This window comes from Ailuropoda melanoleuca, chromosome 13 (assembly GCF_002007445.2).
Source record: "Ailuropoda melanoleuca isolate Jingjing chromosome 13, ASM200744v2, whole genome shotgun sequence".
Taxonomy (NCBI): Eukaryota; Metazoa; Chordata; class Mammalia; order Carnivora; family Ursidae; genus Ailuropoda; species Ailuropoda melanoleuca.
This window is the reverse complement of record NC_048230.1, coordinates 67,289,874-67,309,335: the sequence shown is the minus strand read 5'-3', so window position 1 is coordinate 67,309,335 and position 19,462 is coordinate 67,289,874. Positions and strand designations below refer to the sequence as shown.

General features: G+C 40.4%; 1 protein-coding gene across 5 annotated transcripts in view; it reads right to left on the bottom strand.

Moving 5' to 3' along the window:
- The window catches only part of NDRG3 (NDRG family member 3), a 72,355-nt gene that overhangs the window by 4,607 nt on the left and 48,286 nt on the right, over positions 1-19,462 (bottom strand). For all 5 annotated transcript variants that reach the window (XM_034640526.1, XM_034640529.1, XM_034640527.1 and 2 more), the window contains 5 exons: positions 13,096-13,152; positions 8,116-8,219; positions 6,627-6,692; positions 6,453-6,504; positions 2,691-2,738 (listed from right to left, as the gene is read on the bottom strand). In XM_034640526.1, coding sequence (XP_034496417.1) covers positions 2,691-2,738; positions 6,453-6,504; positions 6,627-6,692; positions 8,116-8,219; positions 13,096-13,152 — 327 coding nt within the window. The remainder of the gene's footprint in view (positions 1-2,690; positions 2,739-6,452; positions 6,505-6,626; positions 6,693-8,115; positions 8,220-13,095; positions 13,153-19,462) is intronic.

Here is a 19,462-nt window from a genome sequence, read left to right as displayed (position 1 = left end):
TGGCCAACTCACTTGGTCAGCCACTTTCCTCTCAAAGCTGGATTTGGTGAGGCTGTCTCTCACTTCATAAATATTTACAGCTGGTTATTCTCATTTGTGCAAGGATTTCTAGAGTAGGGCTTTGTTAGTACACATTGGAATTACCCAGAAGACTCATTAAAACTCAGATTCTTGGGTTTCTGCTCTAGAGATACTGATTTAATAGGTCTGGGGTAGGGCTTGAGAACTTGCATTTCTTTCTTTTTTCTTTTCTTTTTTTTTTTTTTAGAGAAAGCGTCAGGGGACCGGGGGATAGGGGCAGAGGTAGAGAAAGAATCTTAAACAGACTCCACACCCAGGGCAGGGCTCGATATCATGACCCTGAGATCACCACCTGAGCCAAAATCAAGAGTCGGATGCTTAAATGACCGAGCCATCCAGGCGCTCCAAGCACTCGCATTTCTTTTCTTTCTTTTTTTTTTTTAAAGATGTTATTTATTTATTTGACAGAGACAGCCAGCCAGCAAGAGAGAACACAAGCAGGGGGAGTGGGAGAGGAAGAAGCAGGCTTCCAGCAGAGGAGCCTGATGTGGGGCTCGATCCCGGAACGCCAGGACCACGTCCTGAGCCGAAGGCAGACGCTTAACGACTGCGCCACCCAGGCGCCCCAGCACTTGCATTTCTAACAAGCTCCCAGGTGAAGCAGATTCTGTCAATCTGCACAGAACACTGTTTCTACGGCATGATGGCCAAACACGGGTCCACCCTTCCTTCCAGCTGCCATGCGTTCTGTAGTCAGTATCCTATTCAGGCTGACTGGAACTGAAGAAAAAAAAGAGATATAGGGGCACCTGGTGGCTCAGTCAGCTGAACATCCAACTTTTGGTTTCGGCTCAGGTCATGACATCAGGGCTGTGAGATTGAGCCCTGCCCTTAATGTGGAGTCTGCTTGAAATTCTCATTCTCCCTCTCCCTCGCCCTCTTCCCCTCCCCTGCTCACACTCTCTCTCAAAAAAATAAACTATCGTTTCTGTTCACTAGCATGAAAACTTTCCTTGAGGTGGAGACTGTTATTTAGCAGATGGGAATGCCACAGAAGGCACAGGAATTTGAGGTTAATGGGACAGTCCCTTAAAATTCTATGAAGAATACCAGGAACACAACATTTACCCTGATTAAATATACACCTAACTGGTAGAGGCTGTATTTTAATGAAGTTCAAGAGTCAAAATCTGACATAAAACGACACACGCAGAAAGAGAACATTAGGCGGGACTATTTCCAAGTCTGATGCCCGTCAGGCAGTTGTAGAGTCAGTTCAGTTACGCTGTTGCGGTGGGCAATTCTGCCCAGAAAAAACTACACCTACAGCTACTACAGAGTTCAGTTTTTGGACTTTCAAAACACTGATTCAAACCTGTACTGAAAAACTATTTGAACCCATATACTTTTAAAATAACATCCCTATTTTGGACCAGTTCATCAACCACCTGGACCTCAGAACATTTTGCGTTCTGTCGTCTCAGAGCATTAACCTCATGTTCTATTTCCAGGAACTATGGCCTGCTTCTGATGACAGCACTTCCCTTTCAAGCCACTTCAAAGAGAAAGGGAAGAAAGCAGAGGTCTTTCAGGCCGAGAAAGTAGCAGTAAGCAAGACTTAAATACAGTAATCCATATTCAAATCAGGGTGTCAGGCCCCTGAACATTTTACTATAGGCTGCAGAAAAAACAAGGTTGACACTCTTGCCTGGGGTAAAATGAAAAGGGTGAGAAACCTGACACTAACTAGAAATTCAGCATAACAGTTGCTCTCTATTTGCCCTAAGAGGAAGAAAATGCACCCACCCTCATCATTAGAATGTTATTGGAAGCTTCCCAAACAATACACTGAGACATGGCATGTAAATAATTTCCATTCATTCTAATTCTCACAAAATTAAATAATGCTTACGAAGTTTTTAATGACATGGGAAGATGTTCATGTCAAAAAGTTGAGGAGGAACACCTGGGTGGCTCAATTAAATGTCTGCCTTCATCTCAGGTCATGATCCCAGGGTCCTGGGATCAAGTTCTGTGTTGGGCTCCCTGCTCAGCAGGGAGCCTGCTTCTCCCTCTGCCTGCCACTCCTCCTGCTTGTTCTCTCTCTCGTTCTGACAAATAAATAAAATCGTTAAAAAAAACCCACAAAAAACCAGACACAGGGCTGTAAATATCCTGACCTTAATGATGTAAAAAGTGTACAGGAAAAAGACCCCAATAATTTTTTCCTTTAGGAGAGTTAGCACAGGGGTTGCGGGAGAGAGGGGCAGAGGGAGAGAGAGAATCTTAAGCAGGCTCCATGCCCAGCACAGAGCCCAAAGCGGGACTCGAATCTCACGACCCCTGAGATCATGACCTGAGCCAAAATCAAGAGTTGGATGCTTAACTGACTGAGCCACCCAGGCACCCCAAGACATCAATATTTTTACCAGAGGGGAAATTTGGGTGGTATGATTACGGGTAATTTTTATTGATTTCATTATTTACTCTTCTTTATTTTCCAATTTTCTACAGTGAGAATATATTCAGGAAAAAGAAAAAAGAGAGAGAGAGAATCAGAGAGAGAGAAAAGCTTTCCCTCTTTCCGGGCAACTATTCCAGAAATTGAGTAATTAGAGCCATGTATAGTTTACTCACAAATCGACGGGCAATGAGGGAAGACACCTTACCTTTAGCAAAGTTGTATTTATAGGGTTCAGGCGAGAGTTGCATTCAACCTTAAAAAAAGAGAAAACAATTTTATGACCACTAGAAAAATAAGAAATAGTGCGGCATGAGAGTGATCTTCCAAAATCAACAGCTCAGTTTCGAGATGGCTGAATCAGCCAAAGAAATTACCAAAATACAAAGTAAGAGATATATGATGTATTTGGTATCTATTTCTGAGTAACTAAAAGTCTGGCTAATTTCATTTTCTGAATCCGTTGCGAGCATTTAAAGAACTACATGTTGAATCTAATTTCTCCTAATGGCTACCTAACTTAGGGGCTAGTTACCTATTTTGAAATGTGAACTGGATCATGGCCCTCACCTGCTGGGGCGCTAATGGCTTCCCAGCACAAATGGCCCCGACCAAGCCCAATTCCCAACCCTCCTTACCCCCCCTTCCCTGTACCCTGGGTTTGCCATTCTGCACATCCTCTTTTCTGACTCAGGTCTTTCACTATTCCACCTAAATACTGACTACTCTGTTTTTTTCTCTCACAGCAGTTATCAGAATTAGGAATTACAACCTACGTGTTTATACTCGTTTGGTGTCCTATACTCTTATACCCATGAAGGCGGGGACCTCAAAGAAAAGCTTTTAGAGAGATAATCTCTAGGTTTAGCAATGTTTTATGGCTAATTTAATCAATGAAATCTCTCCTTTTACACATGCTTGCCAAGCATACACATACAAAACACTGCTAAGAGTCTGGAATCCACTAGGGTGAAAACATATAATACAAGGCTGAATGGTATCACTTCAAAATTTCACAACTGAGCTGAGTACAGAAGGATGAGTAGGATTTCAAGAGACAGTAAAAAGAAGGGGTGGGTGTTTGAAGGCTTCCAGAGTCAGGGGGAAAGCATAAGCAAAGAACCAGGAGACATGAAGTGGAGGGACAGGGCACGTGTGGGATTACAGAGGTGTGGTGTGAAGATGCACTGGAAGGCAAGTCTGGGGGGCAGACTGGAGCTGACCATGAAAGGAAAGGAGCCACGGAAGGTTTCTGAGGTAAAAGGATTTGTTTTAGTAAAGTAACCAGCTGTGGCCTGTATGACAGACTACAGAGGCACTGAGCTAGTTAGGGAGTTATTAAAATTACCTAGACAAGAACCAGTAATCCAGCTGAACTCTGGGGATTGCTGATGGGCAGGTATACAAAACTCTTCTATAATCAGGGGATGATCTAAAAACCAGGATCACCAAACCAGATTTTGCTCTACACAAATTACAATGCAGGCAGTGATAAGCAAATGGACCAGTTTACTACAGAATATCATTAATGTACCAGTTGACTACAGAATATCCTTAACCCTAAACTGCAGAATTTAAAAACTGGATCCCTAACTGCCAAGCACAGTGCTTAGAACATAGTAGACATGCAGTAACTATTTTCTGGAAGAATGAGCTCCCACACCTGGATTTAATATGATAAATCATGCTTTCCTTGGTTTACCACTTTGTAATTTCTTTAACTCTGTAAGAAGTCTCCATATCTGTTAAGCCAAACGCGATGGTAGTTTTTTTGACATGTCTACTCTCTCCCTAGCTCCCCATATGCAGAGACTCCATCTTATTCATTTTTGGATTTCCCATAGCATCGAGCAAATAGGGAGAAGCTCAAAAAATGAGGCTATTTGAATAAGTGAGCAAGAACAGTTAGCAAAAATGACCAAAACTTGAGGAGCTCCTTCCTGCTCTTACACGCATGGAGAGTCCTCTAATCCCTACCAATTTGTGGGATAAAACGTTAGCTCTCCCGCGCTAGACTCTGTCTAGAAGAGCATCTACTCTGTGATACAGACAGGGCTCCTGAGGTTCTTATCTATAAATGCTGAAGATGAGGAAATCAGAAAACAAGACCTTATCTGTATTGGCCAAACTATCTAGTCATGAAAAAGAAGAATTGGAAATGTTGCTTTAAGTCCATGCCAAGTTTAAAAAAATAACTCAGCATTATTAGAAAATTCTGATGAAGAGTATTTTCTAAAAACAACACCGTTTTCCTTTTTCAGGTCACATATTTATGAAGAAAAAAAATTTTTAAAGTAATATCTATATTCAATGTGGGGCTCAAACTCATGACCCCAAGATCAAGGGTCACACGCTCTACCAACTGAGCCAGTCAGGCGCCCCTGAAGAAATGTTTTTGATAGATATTTTTGTAGCATGTATTCCCACCTTTTTAGCCAGGATAGACTGACCTTTATAAAACTCCTTCATGATGAATTGGGATCATCACTATAACTCTATCACCTTCGGAGATTTTTTTTTTTTTTAACTTGAGGGTCATTTAACTCTGTGCTAAAACCATGCCATGTATTTTATACCAGACATAGAATGTTTCTCAGGATGATTCAGGGAGGTACGAACATATCATCACACCCTACACTTACCCTGCCCCATAAGCCTTCTCATCTATGTCTACACACCTGATTAGCTACTAGATTCCCTTTCCCGAAAACTTTACTCCCTAATGTTTTTCTCTGAACAGGGCAGAAGTGAAGGCTGCCAAAGAAAACCAGGTAATCTCACACAGATACTTATTTATATCACATATACTGTGGGAAAAAACAAGTAAATGCTAATAGATACATGAAAAACTGTCAACTTCATTTGTAACCAAAAAAATGCACATTGAACAGTGGGACTCCATTTTCAACCTATTAAATTATTATTTTTTTTAAAAGATTTTATTTATTTATTCGACAGAGATAGAGACAGCCAGAGAGAGAGGGAACACAAGCAGGGGGAGTGGGAGAGGAAGAAGCAGGCTCATAGCAGAGGAGCCTGATGTGGGGCTCGATCCCATAACGCCGGGATCACGCCCTGAGCTGAAGGCAGACGCTTAACCGCTGTGCCACCCAGGCGCCCCTCAACCTATTAAATTATTAATAAAATTTAAAAATCCAGTGCTGGACAAGATGCTGTGAAATAGGCACTCTCATACACTGCTGGTGCTAACAGCACCTTTCTGGAAAGGAATTTGGCAAATGTTATCAAAAATTTTGCAAAAATTTATGATTTTTGACACATTAATTCCATTTCTAGAAATCTATCCCAGGGAAATGATAAAAAATTCAATACGGATGTTCAAGAGCAACACTATTAATGGTCCAAAATCTGGTATCATCAACTGGAGAATGAGCTTAAACAAAGGTGCATTTACAAGACTAAATATTATACAGATGTACTGGCTTTATAATATGGAAAAAGGCTATCAAAAGAGCTATCGGTAATCAGGTTCCCAAATCTTTTATGTTTAGTATCACCCAGGGTATGTTAGAGGAAAACATAACAGTTTACCTTTGGGTAATGGGATTGTGATGTTTCCTCCTGTCCTTCTATTTTTAAATTTTTCATATTTTCTACAATGAGCATGTATTATTTTTACCAGTGTATTATACACTTGAGGAGGAGGCAGAGGAAAGCATACAGGCTCTCAGAAATCTGACAGTAAGCAAATGGTGTTTAATTATACTACTCGCCACAAAGTGAACACCACATAAAGCAATCAAAGGTAATACTGATCCTTCTGATGAAATCTAGTGGATGATGAGGAATTCATTTTCCAAACTGGGTAATAAGGAGCAAACACTGATACATGTAATCAGAAATAACAAAGACGACCATTTACCAACTGTTTCTAGAGTGCCAGCAGTGTGCTGTATACATTTTATTGCATTTAATCTCATTTATCTTCACAACATCAGGACATACTTACCACCGCCTCAACTGCAGGTGAACTGTCCCCTACCACCAGTAGAGTAGAGCACCTGGGGAAAGGCAAAGTAAGAGGTGACACTCTGCAAACAGCACCTATATTCCACTGAACACTGAATTAGTGTATGAAAGGCAAAGATATTTAGCAACTTACTAGGGAAACTGAGAGACTTACTTTAATGTCTTCGATTTGTTATCGTTTTGGCCCAGGATGGGTCTTTCAATCTCTAGGTCTCTGCGTCTAGAAAAACAAGGGAAGCAACACCCTTCTCAGGTAAAATCATGGCAACTCAGATTATCTCCTGGTTGTGAAAATGAAAATGTATCAAGGAATTTGAAACTATCTTTCCTCCACACCTGATGAGGGAAGGCGCCCTTGTGCACTTTGTTCAGGAGCAGCCATTTTAGTAGCATCCTGAGGGGTACAGAGCAGGAATGAGGTTCCTGGCTCAACCCTGAGGGGCACTATGCAATGCCAGAAGTTTAGAAGCACCTTCAAAACTCAATAGCAATGCTACTGAAATCTTCAAGTTGTAGTGTTTAATTTTCCAACTAGTTTATAGGAATAAATTCCTTAAGAGAAGGGGACCTTTTTTGGGGAAAACTTTTAATTAACGTAGTTTAGTGCAGTACTTAATAAACCTTTCTGATTTCGACTGAAAATAAGCAGGCTCTGTTACACAGAGAAAAGAGTTGGAGAGACCAGGTTCAAAATCTCTGGGTGAGTTTAGGTAAGTCACAGCTGACCCATTTTCTCAATCTTTTCCCATGTACTCAGAAAGCTAACAGGAGTGAGTGAGTATGTTTAACCTTGGAAAAGCTGGTCCCAAGATAAGAATCCAACTCTCTCAGTGACTGGGGGAGACATGACAGTAGGCTTTGGAATGTACACAAACAAAAGAGAATTTACTAGTGTCTATGTGTTACTTCTGCCCCATGACAAGATGTCAGGGAAGAGAAACTGAATCAAGGCCTAAGACTTCTATTCTTTGCCTCTTCTCCATGTATTTTTCTGTCCTGCCTCATATTACGTGTATGTTTTTGTGTGTGTACATAACTGAGGTACTTTATTTAATCTCAAAACATCTTAAAACTACAGACTGTATTCGAATGGGTCCAAAACAGCCTTCGGTTCAGTTTTTTTTTTTTTTTAAAGTAATCTCTACACCCAACGTGGAGCTTGAACTCATGACCCCAAAATCAAGTCACACACTCTACCAACTCAGCCAGCCAGGTGCCCCCATTCATTTTCCTTGAAAGCCGTCTTCCTATCTGTCTGATAGCCCTTCCTCTTTTACTGTGGTGCAACAGCATGAAAGCAATCTCATGACACAGCACTGAAAGAAGTGGTTTATTTCCCCTTCCCCTCTCCCTCAAATGTCAATTATCCTTTTGGACCTAGTTTATATTCATTCATTCATTCATTCATTTATTTTAAAGATTTTATTTATTCCTTTGACAGAGAAAGAGACAGCCAGCGAGAGAAGGAACACAAGAAGGGGGAGTGGGAGAGGAAGAAGCAGGCTCCCAGGGGAAGAGCCTGACGTGGGGCTCGATCCCAGAAAGCCAGGATCACGCCCTGAGCCAAAGGCAGATGCTTAACGACTGAGCCACCGAGGCGCCCCTAGTTAACATTTAACTGGAGGAATAGGAAACAACTGTACCCGTTATAAGAACCCAGGAAGAGCTGTAGGTTTTCTTGATTGATATCTTGGGCAATATGCAGCCTGTAGGTTTGAATCAGGTCCAAGTTGGCCTGCAACTCTTCCTAGAACAATTGAAAAGAGACACAAGGTAAACATCTGAGCTACAGTACAAGTCTATGTTGTTTGGTTTGCATTCTCAATGCCCAAAGCCAAATCTCTCTGCTCAAGATGGGAAATGGGGCAGAGCCTGGAGCCTACCCTTGTACTGGTAGGCTGAATGGCTCAAGTCTTCATCTGCAGTAGACTGGTTCAGTGCCATACTCTGTGTCAGATGAGGGCACAAAGAATCTATTATGGCAAAAGCTGGTCACCAACTCCAGGCCAAATGTAAAAACTTGGGAGGTTTGCTCTGAACTTCCTTCTTACTTGAAGCACTCAGAAACTGCACTGGACCCAGAAACTGCTGTGGAACTCAGAGAGGTCACCTAACCATTCAGAACCCTAGTTTCTTTATTTGTTTTGTGCACGTTCTGCTATTCCTCATAAAACATGAAGATAATAACCAGATACCTGACAAGGCTGTTTTATTTATTTTAAAGTAGGCTCTACGCCTAATGTGGGGCTTGAACTCATGAGCCTGAGATCAAGAGTCACATGCTCTACCGACTGAAGCAGCCAAGAGCCCCTGACAAGCTGTCTTAAAGATTAGATAAGAAAAGTTACATGAACCGTAAAGTGCAAAATAAATGGAAGTTGGGGCATCAGGCTGGCTCAGTCGGTAAAGCGAACAACTCTTGATCTCAGGGTCGTGAGCTCAATCCCCACGCTGGGTATAGAGACTACTTTAAAAAAATTTTTTAAGAAGGGAAGGTAACATTTTTCTTAGCCATAAATCTACATAATTAACTTAGCTGTATGGATATAATATAATCAGTATATCACTTATTTATTATTTATATAATCATTTCATAATATCTATAGAAATATATTAATTCCATTTACATTTTATTAAGTCAATTTATCATTTGTTTAATCTTACTGCTATTACTATTAAAGGTATAAAATACGAGAGAAACAAATGGTTTATACAGTGAAGTGAGTCTCCCTCCCCCACCACCCATTGTCCAATGGTCTCTCTCTTGCTGGCCTTCTCAGGTCATCACAACAGTTGCCAGGTTCTTGTGTGCATAAACATGTATGTACATACGTGTACACATATACACAAGTGCACACACACTCAGCAAGCAGTTTTAAGCAGAAGGGAAAATGTCTGCTTTGGAGGAAAGAAATGGATCAGGGATAGTAAGAGAGCCAGTTAATCCAGGGCAGTGTGTAAAGGGCACCATCAAACTTCGTAGAGAAATATAGACAAGGAGAATATGTTTGCATTCTTACTACCATATAGGTAAAGTGAGCCAAGAATACAGTTGGAAACTGATCAAATGGATCAGAGTCTACCTGAAACTAAAGGGCACTACAATCACTCTGAGGAAATATAGTAAATGGTAAAGAAACTATAATAAGAAAAGTAACACCAAATGAAGCACACAGTAGTCAGAGACGAAATATGTAGCCAGCTCTCTCTTCAAGGTCTGGAGAGGAATCTGGGCAGCAAAGTTTGAGATAAGAGAGAAGAAATTATAAAACTGGCTTAAGTCCTAATGGAACTTCTTAGGCAAAGCTGTTATGTATAAATTGCCTCCCCACTCCCCATTTTTTTTTTTTAACCCAAATTGTGGTCTGCTAGACATACTGTTCTACACTCCGCTTCTCCCCTTAAAGTATTAGAGACCATTCCTTATCAGGACATATGGAGCTGCCTTGTTTATTTATACTTCTTGTTTCTCTACAACCTTCCTTAATGGCCATTCTTTTTAATTTTTGCAAATCTGATAGATGAAAAAGAGGGTATTGCCATGGTTGTTTTTTCTTATTGGTGAAAATGAGATTATTCATGTTGCAAAACCTTAGCTGTTACCATTTCTAAATATTAGAAGCAATATATACATTTGCTTGCTTAAATTTTATTTTTCTGAAAGTTTTTTTATTTATTTAAGTGATCTCTATATCCAAAGTGGGGCTAAAACTCATGACCCCAAAAATCAAGAGTTGCACACTTCGACTGAGCTAGCCAGGCACCCCAAGACTTTATTTTTTAAGTGTAGTTCTAAGTTGACAGCAAAATGGAAAGGAAGGCTTTCTTTGTTTTTGAAAAAACTACTCCTTATTCCTCCCCAAATCTAAAATTTTGAATTTTATTTCTCCTTCAAGGCCCAGCTGGGATACCTCCTCTACACTGAGGCCCTTTCCTGATCCCCAAATCAGAAGTAAACCTCTATGGCCTTTGAATTCCTCTAGGCCCCTCACGGTGTCTCTCCTGAGGCACCCTGGCATGGTAGAAAGAGGAAAGCTTCAGAGTTAGGCAAATATCTGGCTTCAAATCTCCTCCCTCAATGTGTTATTAGCTGGAAACAAATTCATTCTTCATCTGTAAAGTGGGAATAATACAATTTCTATTAAGAGAGTATTAGATTGATCAATATACATAAAACGTCTGTCTAAAATTTGTAGGTGTTCAATGAAAGGTAGTTCTTATTACTTATCCTTTTTTACCTATGCTACAATAGTATTTCTGTATAGCGTATTTCCATCCAGAGTGAACTCCCAGAGAATAAAGGCTGTATCTTCTATACTTCCACAGCACTTAGCATGGAATTTTGTAAACTTTGTGAACTGGTTTTTAAGGTCTACCGTCAAAACCAAGCATGCTATGTCTTTAGGAGAGTACCCACTCTACTCAGCACCTGTGAAAAGATCACAATCACAGTCTTTGAGACTTCCAATTAAAGATGCTGGATTAAAACACAACTTTACTCCTTCCAGAAAAATCTCAAAGGTAACAGCAAAAATTTTTCTTTTTAAGTCAGGAACTCATAAGGACAAAGGCAACAGGAAAAGTAACAATAGCTATAATATCTTGAGAGTGGGAAAGCAGAAGAAAGACTATAATCGTTCATTTAGCAGATTTGGTATGCTAGGCTGGCAGTGGGAAGTGAAAGAAGTCCGTGAACATGTACCAAGTAGCCTGAAAAGGTTCAATACTTTTAGGCACCAGTTTTCTCTGCAAGCAGAGAGTAAAGACGGGGCTAACAAAAGAAGGTGAGTTCAAAGTTCTGTTAAATAAAAATATAACATCAGGAAGACAAACAATCATATTACACAAAGCAAAAACAAACAATTGAAGGGAGAAATAGAAAATGCAACAATAATAGTTGTTAACTTTAATACCTCACTTTAATTTACGGATGAATAATGAGGCAGAAGATGACAAGGAAATAGAAGAACTGAACAACACTGTAAACCACCAGACCTGACAAGACACCCAGAGTACATTCCACTTAAGCAGCAGAATGAATACACTTCCTTCTCATGTGTACATGGAACAGACAGGCCACACGTTAGGACCATATGGCAGGACATAAAATGAATCTCAATACATTCAAAATGGAATGAAATGTTAAGTATATCCTCTGATTACAATGGAACAAAATTAGAAATCAATAACAGAAGGAAATCTGGGAAATGGAACAAAATACTCCTAAATAACTAATGGGTTAAGGAATCACAAGGAAATCAGAAAATACTTTTGAGATAAATGAAACCGTCAAAACTTATGGGCTGCAGCTAACGTGGTGTTGAGAGGGAAATTTATAGCTGTAAACGCCTATATGAAAAAAAGAAGAAAGATCTCAAATCCACAACTAGCCTTCCACCTTAAGAAACTAGAAAAAGAAGGGGTGCCTGGGTGGCTCAGTCAGTTAAGCACCTGACTCGTGATCTTGGCATAGGTCTTCATATCAGGGTCGTGAGTCTGAGCCCCACGTTGGGCTCTGTGCTGGGTGTGGTGGAGCCTGCTTAAATAAAAGTAAGAAAGAAACTGGAAAAACAAGAGGAAACTTAAAGCAAGCAGAAGGAGGGCAATAACAACTATTAGAGTGAAAATAAATGAAATAGAGAATTTAAAAAGAACAGGAAAAACACCCCAATAAAACCAACAATTGGTTGGCTGGACTGCCAAAGAAAAAGAAATAAGATTCAAACTACTAAAAACAGGGAGGAAAGAGGAGACATTATTTTTAACCTTACAGAAATAAAAAGAATTATAAAGGAGTATTATGAATAATTTATGCCAACCAACTGGGTAATACCTGAGATGAAATGGACAAATTTCTGGAAAGACACAAATCACCTAAAGCATCTCAAGAAATAGTAAAATTTTAATAGATCTTTAATAAGTAAAGACATTAAATTAGTAACATAAAAAGTATTCACAAAGAAAAGCTTTGGCCCAGATGGTGTCACTATGAATTCTACCAAATATTTAAAGAAGAATCGACAGTGATCTTTCCCCAACTCCCACAAAAAATAAGATGATACTTATCATCTCATTCAGAATCTTATTATCCAATTCACTCTTCCTTCTGAAAAGAGGACTGGGGTTTCCTCTCCCACCCAAAAATTATCCATACCTGTCATTTCCTCTATAGACTTCAGTTTCCTTACCAGTAAAACATGGGAATGGACAAGATAATCTCTAAGGTTCTTTAAACATTGATATTTGTTTCTTTTGGTTTCATTTTTCTCTGAAATTTCTATTTCTGTGAAGCCTTTCCCAGATTTCATTATGGCTCTGAAGATGTTTGGTGAAGCACGTGATGTTGTCAAACATTAACAGATGGCATGCTGCTGACAGAGAACAGGTAGTGGGGGAGGGGATTCTGTCTTCCCTCATCTCTTCAAATGCCAAGAGCCAAGTGCCACTGAGTTAATGCCTCTCCCCTAAGATTGGCCTTTGCTGAGCCACATGCATCACACTCTGCCCTGGAAGTGGCACCCACGAGGATCAGGTGAATTCTAAGGTACCCCCTCTTTCCTGAGGTAAATAAGGTTTTGCTGCAAGCCAACAAACAAGCTGTCCTGGTTGGAATAGGCACTTACCTGACCAAAGTGATGAGCCAAAATAATGTCCACGACATTGGTTGTCAAGCCTGAGAGCTAAAAAGACAAAAGCTTGGTGTCAAGGGAGTTAAGCATACATATTTATCAAGCTGTCCACTTACGATTAGTGCACCTTATTGTACTCATGCTATCCCTCAACAAACAAAAGCACACGTCAGTGTCACACATTTTCAAGAGATGGTGGTTTCAAGATATATGAGAACAAAAAACAAGTCAGAAAAAAATGGTCTCCCTTCCAGGGAAATAATATCACCTGCTTTGAAATAGGTGGCTAGAGGGGCGCCTGGGTGACTCAGTAGGTTAAGTGTCTGCCTTTGGCTCAGGTCATGATCTCACCCTCTCCCTCAGCCTCTCTCCCCATCGTGTTCCCTCTCTCAAATACATGTTTTTAAAAATCTTTTCTTTTTTTCTTTTTTAAAGATTTTATTTATTTATCTGGCAGAGCATAACAGGCGGAGCGGCAGGCAGAGGGGAAGGGAGAGAGAGAGAAGCAGGCTCCCCGCTGAGCAAGGAGCCAGACGCCTTCCAATCCCAGGACCCTGGGATCATGACCTGAGCCAAAGGCAGACACTTAACTGACTGAGCCACCCAGGTGCCCCTAAAAAAAAGAAAGAAAGAAACAGGTGGCTAGAAGAAATGCTGGTCATTCCTTCTTTGAAAACTTAAGACCTAGAACTCTTGGCTATTAGCTACTTCATTCCTGCCTATATTTCTGTATTTACACTGGATACGTGGCTAATACGGATTGACTTAAGAATACTCCCGAGCCATTCAAGAATCAAAAACAATTTTTTCTTTCCTCCAGTTTTTGCTATCTTCATTTCAAGGAGTGGGAGGAAACTGCTGTTTACAGAATGTTCTTGCGTTTTGAACATTTTCCTAATTTTTTCCATTTCAAAATGATGCATATCACAGTCTAATAAATGCAGCAATCTGTGCAAATCTGCAGACTGCTAGTCTATTTTCAGAAAAATTTCCAACTCAAATTATGTTGCTGATTCCCTGTAGCCTTCTTCCTGGGTTTTATGCTTAATTCCTACTGCTGACTTGGATGAGAGGTGAAGTGCTGAACTGGGAGTGCAGATGGAGAAGAGACGATGAGGAGACAGACATGGATATGCGTAGAGCAGGATTACATGGTCCCAGAAAGATTAAGGGAAGAAAGAAGCCCGGGAATCTTCAGAGGGGTTACCAATGATCAAACTGCTATAAATTAAAGATAATTAGAATTAATAACCATTCATGTTTAATACTCATAAGGTCATTTTCAAGTTTCATAACAATTTTATTAGGTTATTACACATAATTTGTTTTGCATTATTGAGAGTGTTCAGGTAAATTCTAACACAACCACATAACTGGACAGGAATTAGAACAAGTTTTAAGTAAGTCAGATTATAAGAAAGAATTTTCCACAGCATCTGGCAATAGGATCATTAATATATTTCACCCAAAGCTAGAGTATGCATATTTCTCTAGAACTTAAATGTGGGGAGAAATGGATAAATTTTTTAGAATCTAGTCTACTGGTAGGTAGAGTATTTTTTTTTTAAATTCTAGTGTACTTAACATACAGTGTGTTAAATTCATTTCAGATGTATAATATAGTAATTCAACAATTACATATATTACACAGTGCTCATCAAAGTAAGTATAATCTTAATCCTCTTCACCTATTTCATCCATCCCCCCACCCACCTCCCCTCTGGTAACCATCTGTTCTCCAGCTAAAGTCTGTTTTTTGGTTTGTCTCTCTTTTTTTCTGCCTTTGTTCATTTGTTTTGTTTCTTAAAATTCCAGTAGATGGAATATTTTAATATTTTAAAGTAATTTAAAAGCTATACAGGCTTATCACAGAAAATCAGGAAAATCTAGAATATGAAAAAGAAAATAAAAATCCTCTGTAATTCTACCAGCCAAAGATATAACTATTAGTAACAAATTCTTTTCTCTTTTTCCTTTTTTTTTTTTTAATATAGTAGGCAAGACCAGCATTTTCACTGATTTTTTAATGTAATTTCTATACCAAATGTGGGGCTTGAACTCACAACCCTGAAAGAAGAGCTGGATGCTCTACTTGATGTGGGAAACAAAAGCAAAAGAAAAAACTAAATTTCCTTACTGGCTACAGCCCATTGACAAGTCCTTGAAACAGGCAGAGTGGCCTTCCTCTGGGAGCTCAGGTGCCTCCATGTTGACACTTTGCTAAGGGCAAAAGGCAAACTTAGCTTACCATTATCCAGGCACCCCAGGCTCCTGTAAGTCTTCTTCAACATATAAAAATTCCTTTGGAGGAGCACCTGGTGTGGCTCAGTCGGTTAAGTGACTGACTCTTGATTTCAGCTCAGGTCATAATCTCAGGGTTGTGAGATCAAGACCCATGTTGGGTCTTGCGCTGGGCGTGGAGCCAGCCTGAGATTCTCTCTTGCCCTCTCCTTCTGCCCCTCCCCACTTAAAAAAAAATTCCTTTGGAAACTTCCTTTATCTCTACCCCCCAAGATACATGTTAGCAATCATCCTCCAAGCATATGGCCCACTGATAAACATCTGAAGGGTCTCATGACCAGGTTTTTACTAGACAGTAATGGATGACGTTTTTCTAACAACAGCTAGCTATATACTTAAAAGTATAAAGTCAATAGCTCCTCATAATCCCGACATAGCTCTTTGTGCCCCTGGGTCCTGTCCCCGTACTTTAATAAAACCAGCTCAAGAATTCTTTCTCGGCCATTCACTCTTGGACCCCACATCAAATCACATCAGGAAATACTAGACAGGTATTAGATTCTTAAAAAATTAATATCCTTCTATTTAAAGCTTTTAAGTATCACTATTTATCCTTCAGGTAAGTTCCTAAATACTGAATTACTGGATCTCATGGTTGAGTATCAGTAAAGCTTTGATACATATGACAAGCTGGGAGTGGTATTTTGGAGGCTATATCCAGTGGTGTATTAGAATAAACATTTATGGCAACTTAAAAATACTTAGAAATAGGTATTTGTTTAAAAATGAGATTATTACATTAGGCATCTTTTAGCAGGTAATGAAAGCTTGGGTTATTTTTTCTCTGGAAAACTTTATAACATTGCTGCTTTAATCTCAACCTCATAATTTCGGATTAAAAGTTTCAGATTACAATAATTTACAAATAATATTTGTACTGAAGAGAGAAAAATGTTTCAAAAGTAATTCTTTTTCTAATCTAAAACTGAATATTTTTTAGCACAGGTCAGTTCAAAGCAAAAGTTATATAATACCATGCTTTTGCCCCCATTCCCTCTTTTCACTCTGGTTGTTGCTGGGATTGTTTATATTTGTAAAGTCATTACAATGAGGGAGCAAAAGGCAAATTGAAGGCTAACACTCTTCCCTCCACCCTGCCAGAGATGGGATATGTGTGACATTCCTCAAGGAACTCATGGCTGCCTTAATGTTAATGTTTTGCTAGAGACTAAAAACCACCTTATCTTGACAACAGCCAGACCTCCAGGATCCTATAACTCTTCCTTCATGTGCAAAACTCCCTTTATAGACTTAGGTTATCTCTACCATCCCCAGCCCCCAAACTTAAAAGTATATAATCAATAGCTCCTCACAATCCCTGTGTAGCTCTTTCTGCCCATGGGTCCTGTCTCCATGCTATAATAAAAACACCCTTTCACACCGTAAACGTCTCAAGAATTCTTTCCTGACCGTTGGGCTCGACAATCCCACATCGTATTTCGGTGGCCTGTACTGGGATTCTGCATCTTCCTTCATCTGGACTTCAGCTTCAGTACAAACTTGGTGAGTTATTCTCTCTTCTCTTCTTACTTTCATTCAGAGGGTATTCAAGGAGTATGGTCTTATTGGAACACTTTCACGTCCATTGCTCAGGCTGCATTCCTCTAGCCCTCAGCTACTCCACCGGGAGGAACAGAAGCCTGTCTTTTGGCTGGAAGCTAGTACCCTGGCCAGAATGGTAATAAGACCCAGAAACCTGATGCCCTCTCTTTATTCCTATTCTTATACAAAGCTGTCTTTCTTGGACACGGGACAGCCACCTAAGTCACTAGTACGACTGCCAATCTTAAGACTCCCATGTAAGGCTTCCTCCTCATTGGTCTAATGTGACATCTCTGGTCTAGCCATTTCTGGCCACAAGACCTCCGCCCAGAGCCAGCTGAAACCAATACTTGATTGAATTAAAACCCAATCTAGGACCATTTCCTAGGGAAGTCGGCTGTAAGGACTACATGTGTTGGAATGTGGCTTAGACCATGACAGGTTTCTATCTTTACTATTCTTCATCGATGTCCCCCACTAACCGCTTAAATTACAAAATTGGGTAACTTTTCCTTGGAAAACTTTTCGAGTGTTTTCCATGTGTTTAAAATGGCAGGTTCTTCACGGCATGGCAAGGCATGGCTAGGCATGGTATTTTGATCCATTCACTGGCACCCATTTGTAGCTTAAGAAGCAATGGGTGAAGCAAGGAGATGCCGGCAATCCCTCCTACAGGGCCTTTATGGCAGGGCAGGGTGGTGATCATGGCGATCATATAGCTATTTTATTCAAGGGATGCCTCTGGCTGCTTTGACACCAGGAACCTCTGACATATACTGTGTGGGACTCCACCCACGAGTGGGGGGTAGGGGGGAATTTTCTTGGTAATGGACCTTCTCTAGGCTGTTTCTTCAGTTCCCAAGGACTCTCCTTTGAAATGACTTTTAACCCACTGGAAGCAATTCAGATTGCAAACTGATCTTTTGTAACAGAAATGAGTTAGATTTCTCCCTCAGGAAATAGGACAAATAGGTACCCTCTGTCCAGGCCTTCCTGGTTCTAAACCAGGACCCTGACCTAAGGGTCTCTAGTATTTGGCTACTAAGCAGGCTAGGAAACTCCTTGCTGATATACTGGATGATAATTGTCTAAACAGACCTCCTCCGAATAAACCCATGTTGCTGGAGGAAACACAGGCCATCCCTAATGAGGGGCACACTGACTCTCTCACTGTTCCTTCTTCCTAATAGACACAGGTTACTCTTGTATGCGGGAGCTTCTCCCTCATTCATTTCCTGGGTTAATGGCTATGACAACTGGAGCCAACTGTCTGCGGTTGGTTAGCCTACCTCGTGACAGGGACTTTAAGGAATACTCCCAAGCAGCTGCCAAAACTCCTTATGTTTTGGGGAAGTTCCCTGTCTTCTCTGGCCTGACATGGACTGCCTAATTCCACCTGTTGGTGGAAAAAAACACCTGGCTTTTCATCTCTGTCTAAGCTGATGAGCTTTAGGACCAGGAGATTTCTTTCTTTGCCCTCTGGGCTTGTGTCCACCTCCAGGCTTCCTGGTGGCACCTCACCCCTTCTGCCTTCTCCTCCCCTTCCTCTGTTTCTGCACCACCTTTGGGTGCAGCCTGTACAACTGGCTCCTGTACCATCCTTGGTGCCTCTGGCACCATTGGCTCCTCCTCCCCTCACTGTCAAGGAACGAAATGTACTCCCTTGGACTAACATCACCCACTTCAGATTTCCCCACCAGTGTCTCTAATAAAAATTGACAGTGGGGAACAAATTGATTGACTTTTAAGTGGATCCAACTGATTGACTTTTAAGTGGAACATATTCAGTATTTAAACTAATTTAAGTTTGTTGGTTTAATTAAGATAAACATGTCTTTAGAGTTATCAGCATTAAATACAAAACTTTTATTCTGCCAAGGTTTGCTGAAGGTCAACTAAGCTCATGATCTCTGTTGTAATTTGTCAGCAAAAAGAGGGCTTAAGATGATGGTTAATTTTGTCTGTCTCAAAGTTTCCATGGGTAATTGTTAAGATAGCTTTCTAAGTCTTTGATAAACTGAAACTTAAAAGTTTTGCTTGGATGATAAATTGGACTGAATTTGCTGGACATCTAGGCCTTTTCCAAATAGGATGGATTAGTAAAGCATTGATTATTGAACACAGGTTTGTGCTTTTGGCTTCTTCTGGCAGAAAACTAAGGATATTTTAATTTTATTTTTAGAAGATTTTATTTTAGAAAGAGAGTGAGCGAGAGAGAGAGCACAAGCAGGGGCGAGGGAGAGGGGCAGAGGAAGAGGGAGAAGAAGGCTCCCCGCTGAGCAGGGAGCCTGACACAGGGCTCCTTCCCAGGACCTGGGATCATGACCTGAGCCCAAGGCAGATGGTTAACCGACTGAGCCATCCAGGTGCCCCAAACTAAGGATATTTAAATCTGTTGAAAAACATGCTTTGTGTTTAATTGACTCACAAATTTTCCATCTAAAGAATTCTGGTGTAATAGTTCACAATTGGTTACTACTGAGTTTTCACTGGAGACTAAGGTTTCTAAGAGTTAAAA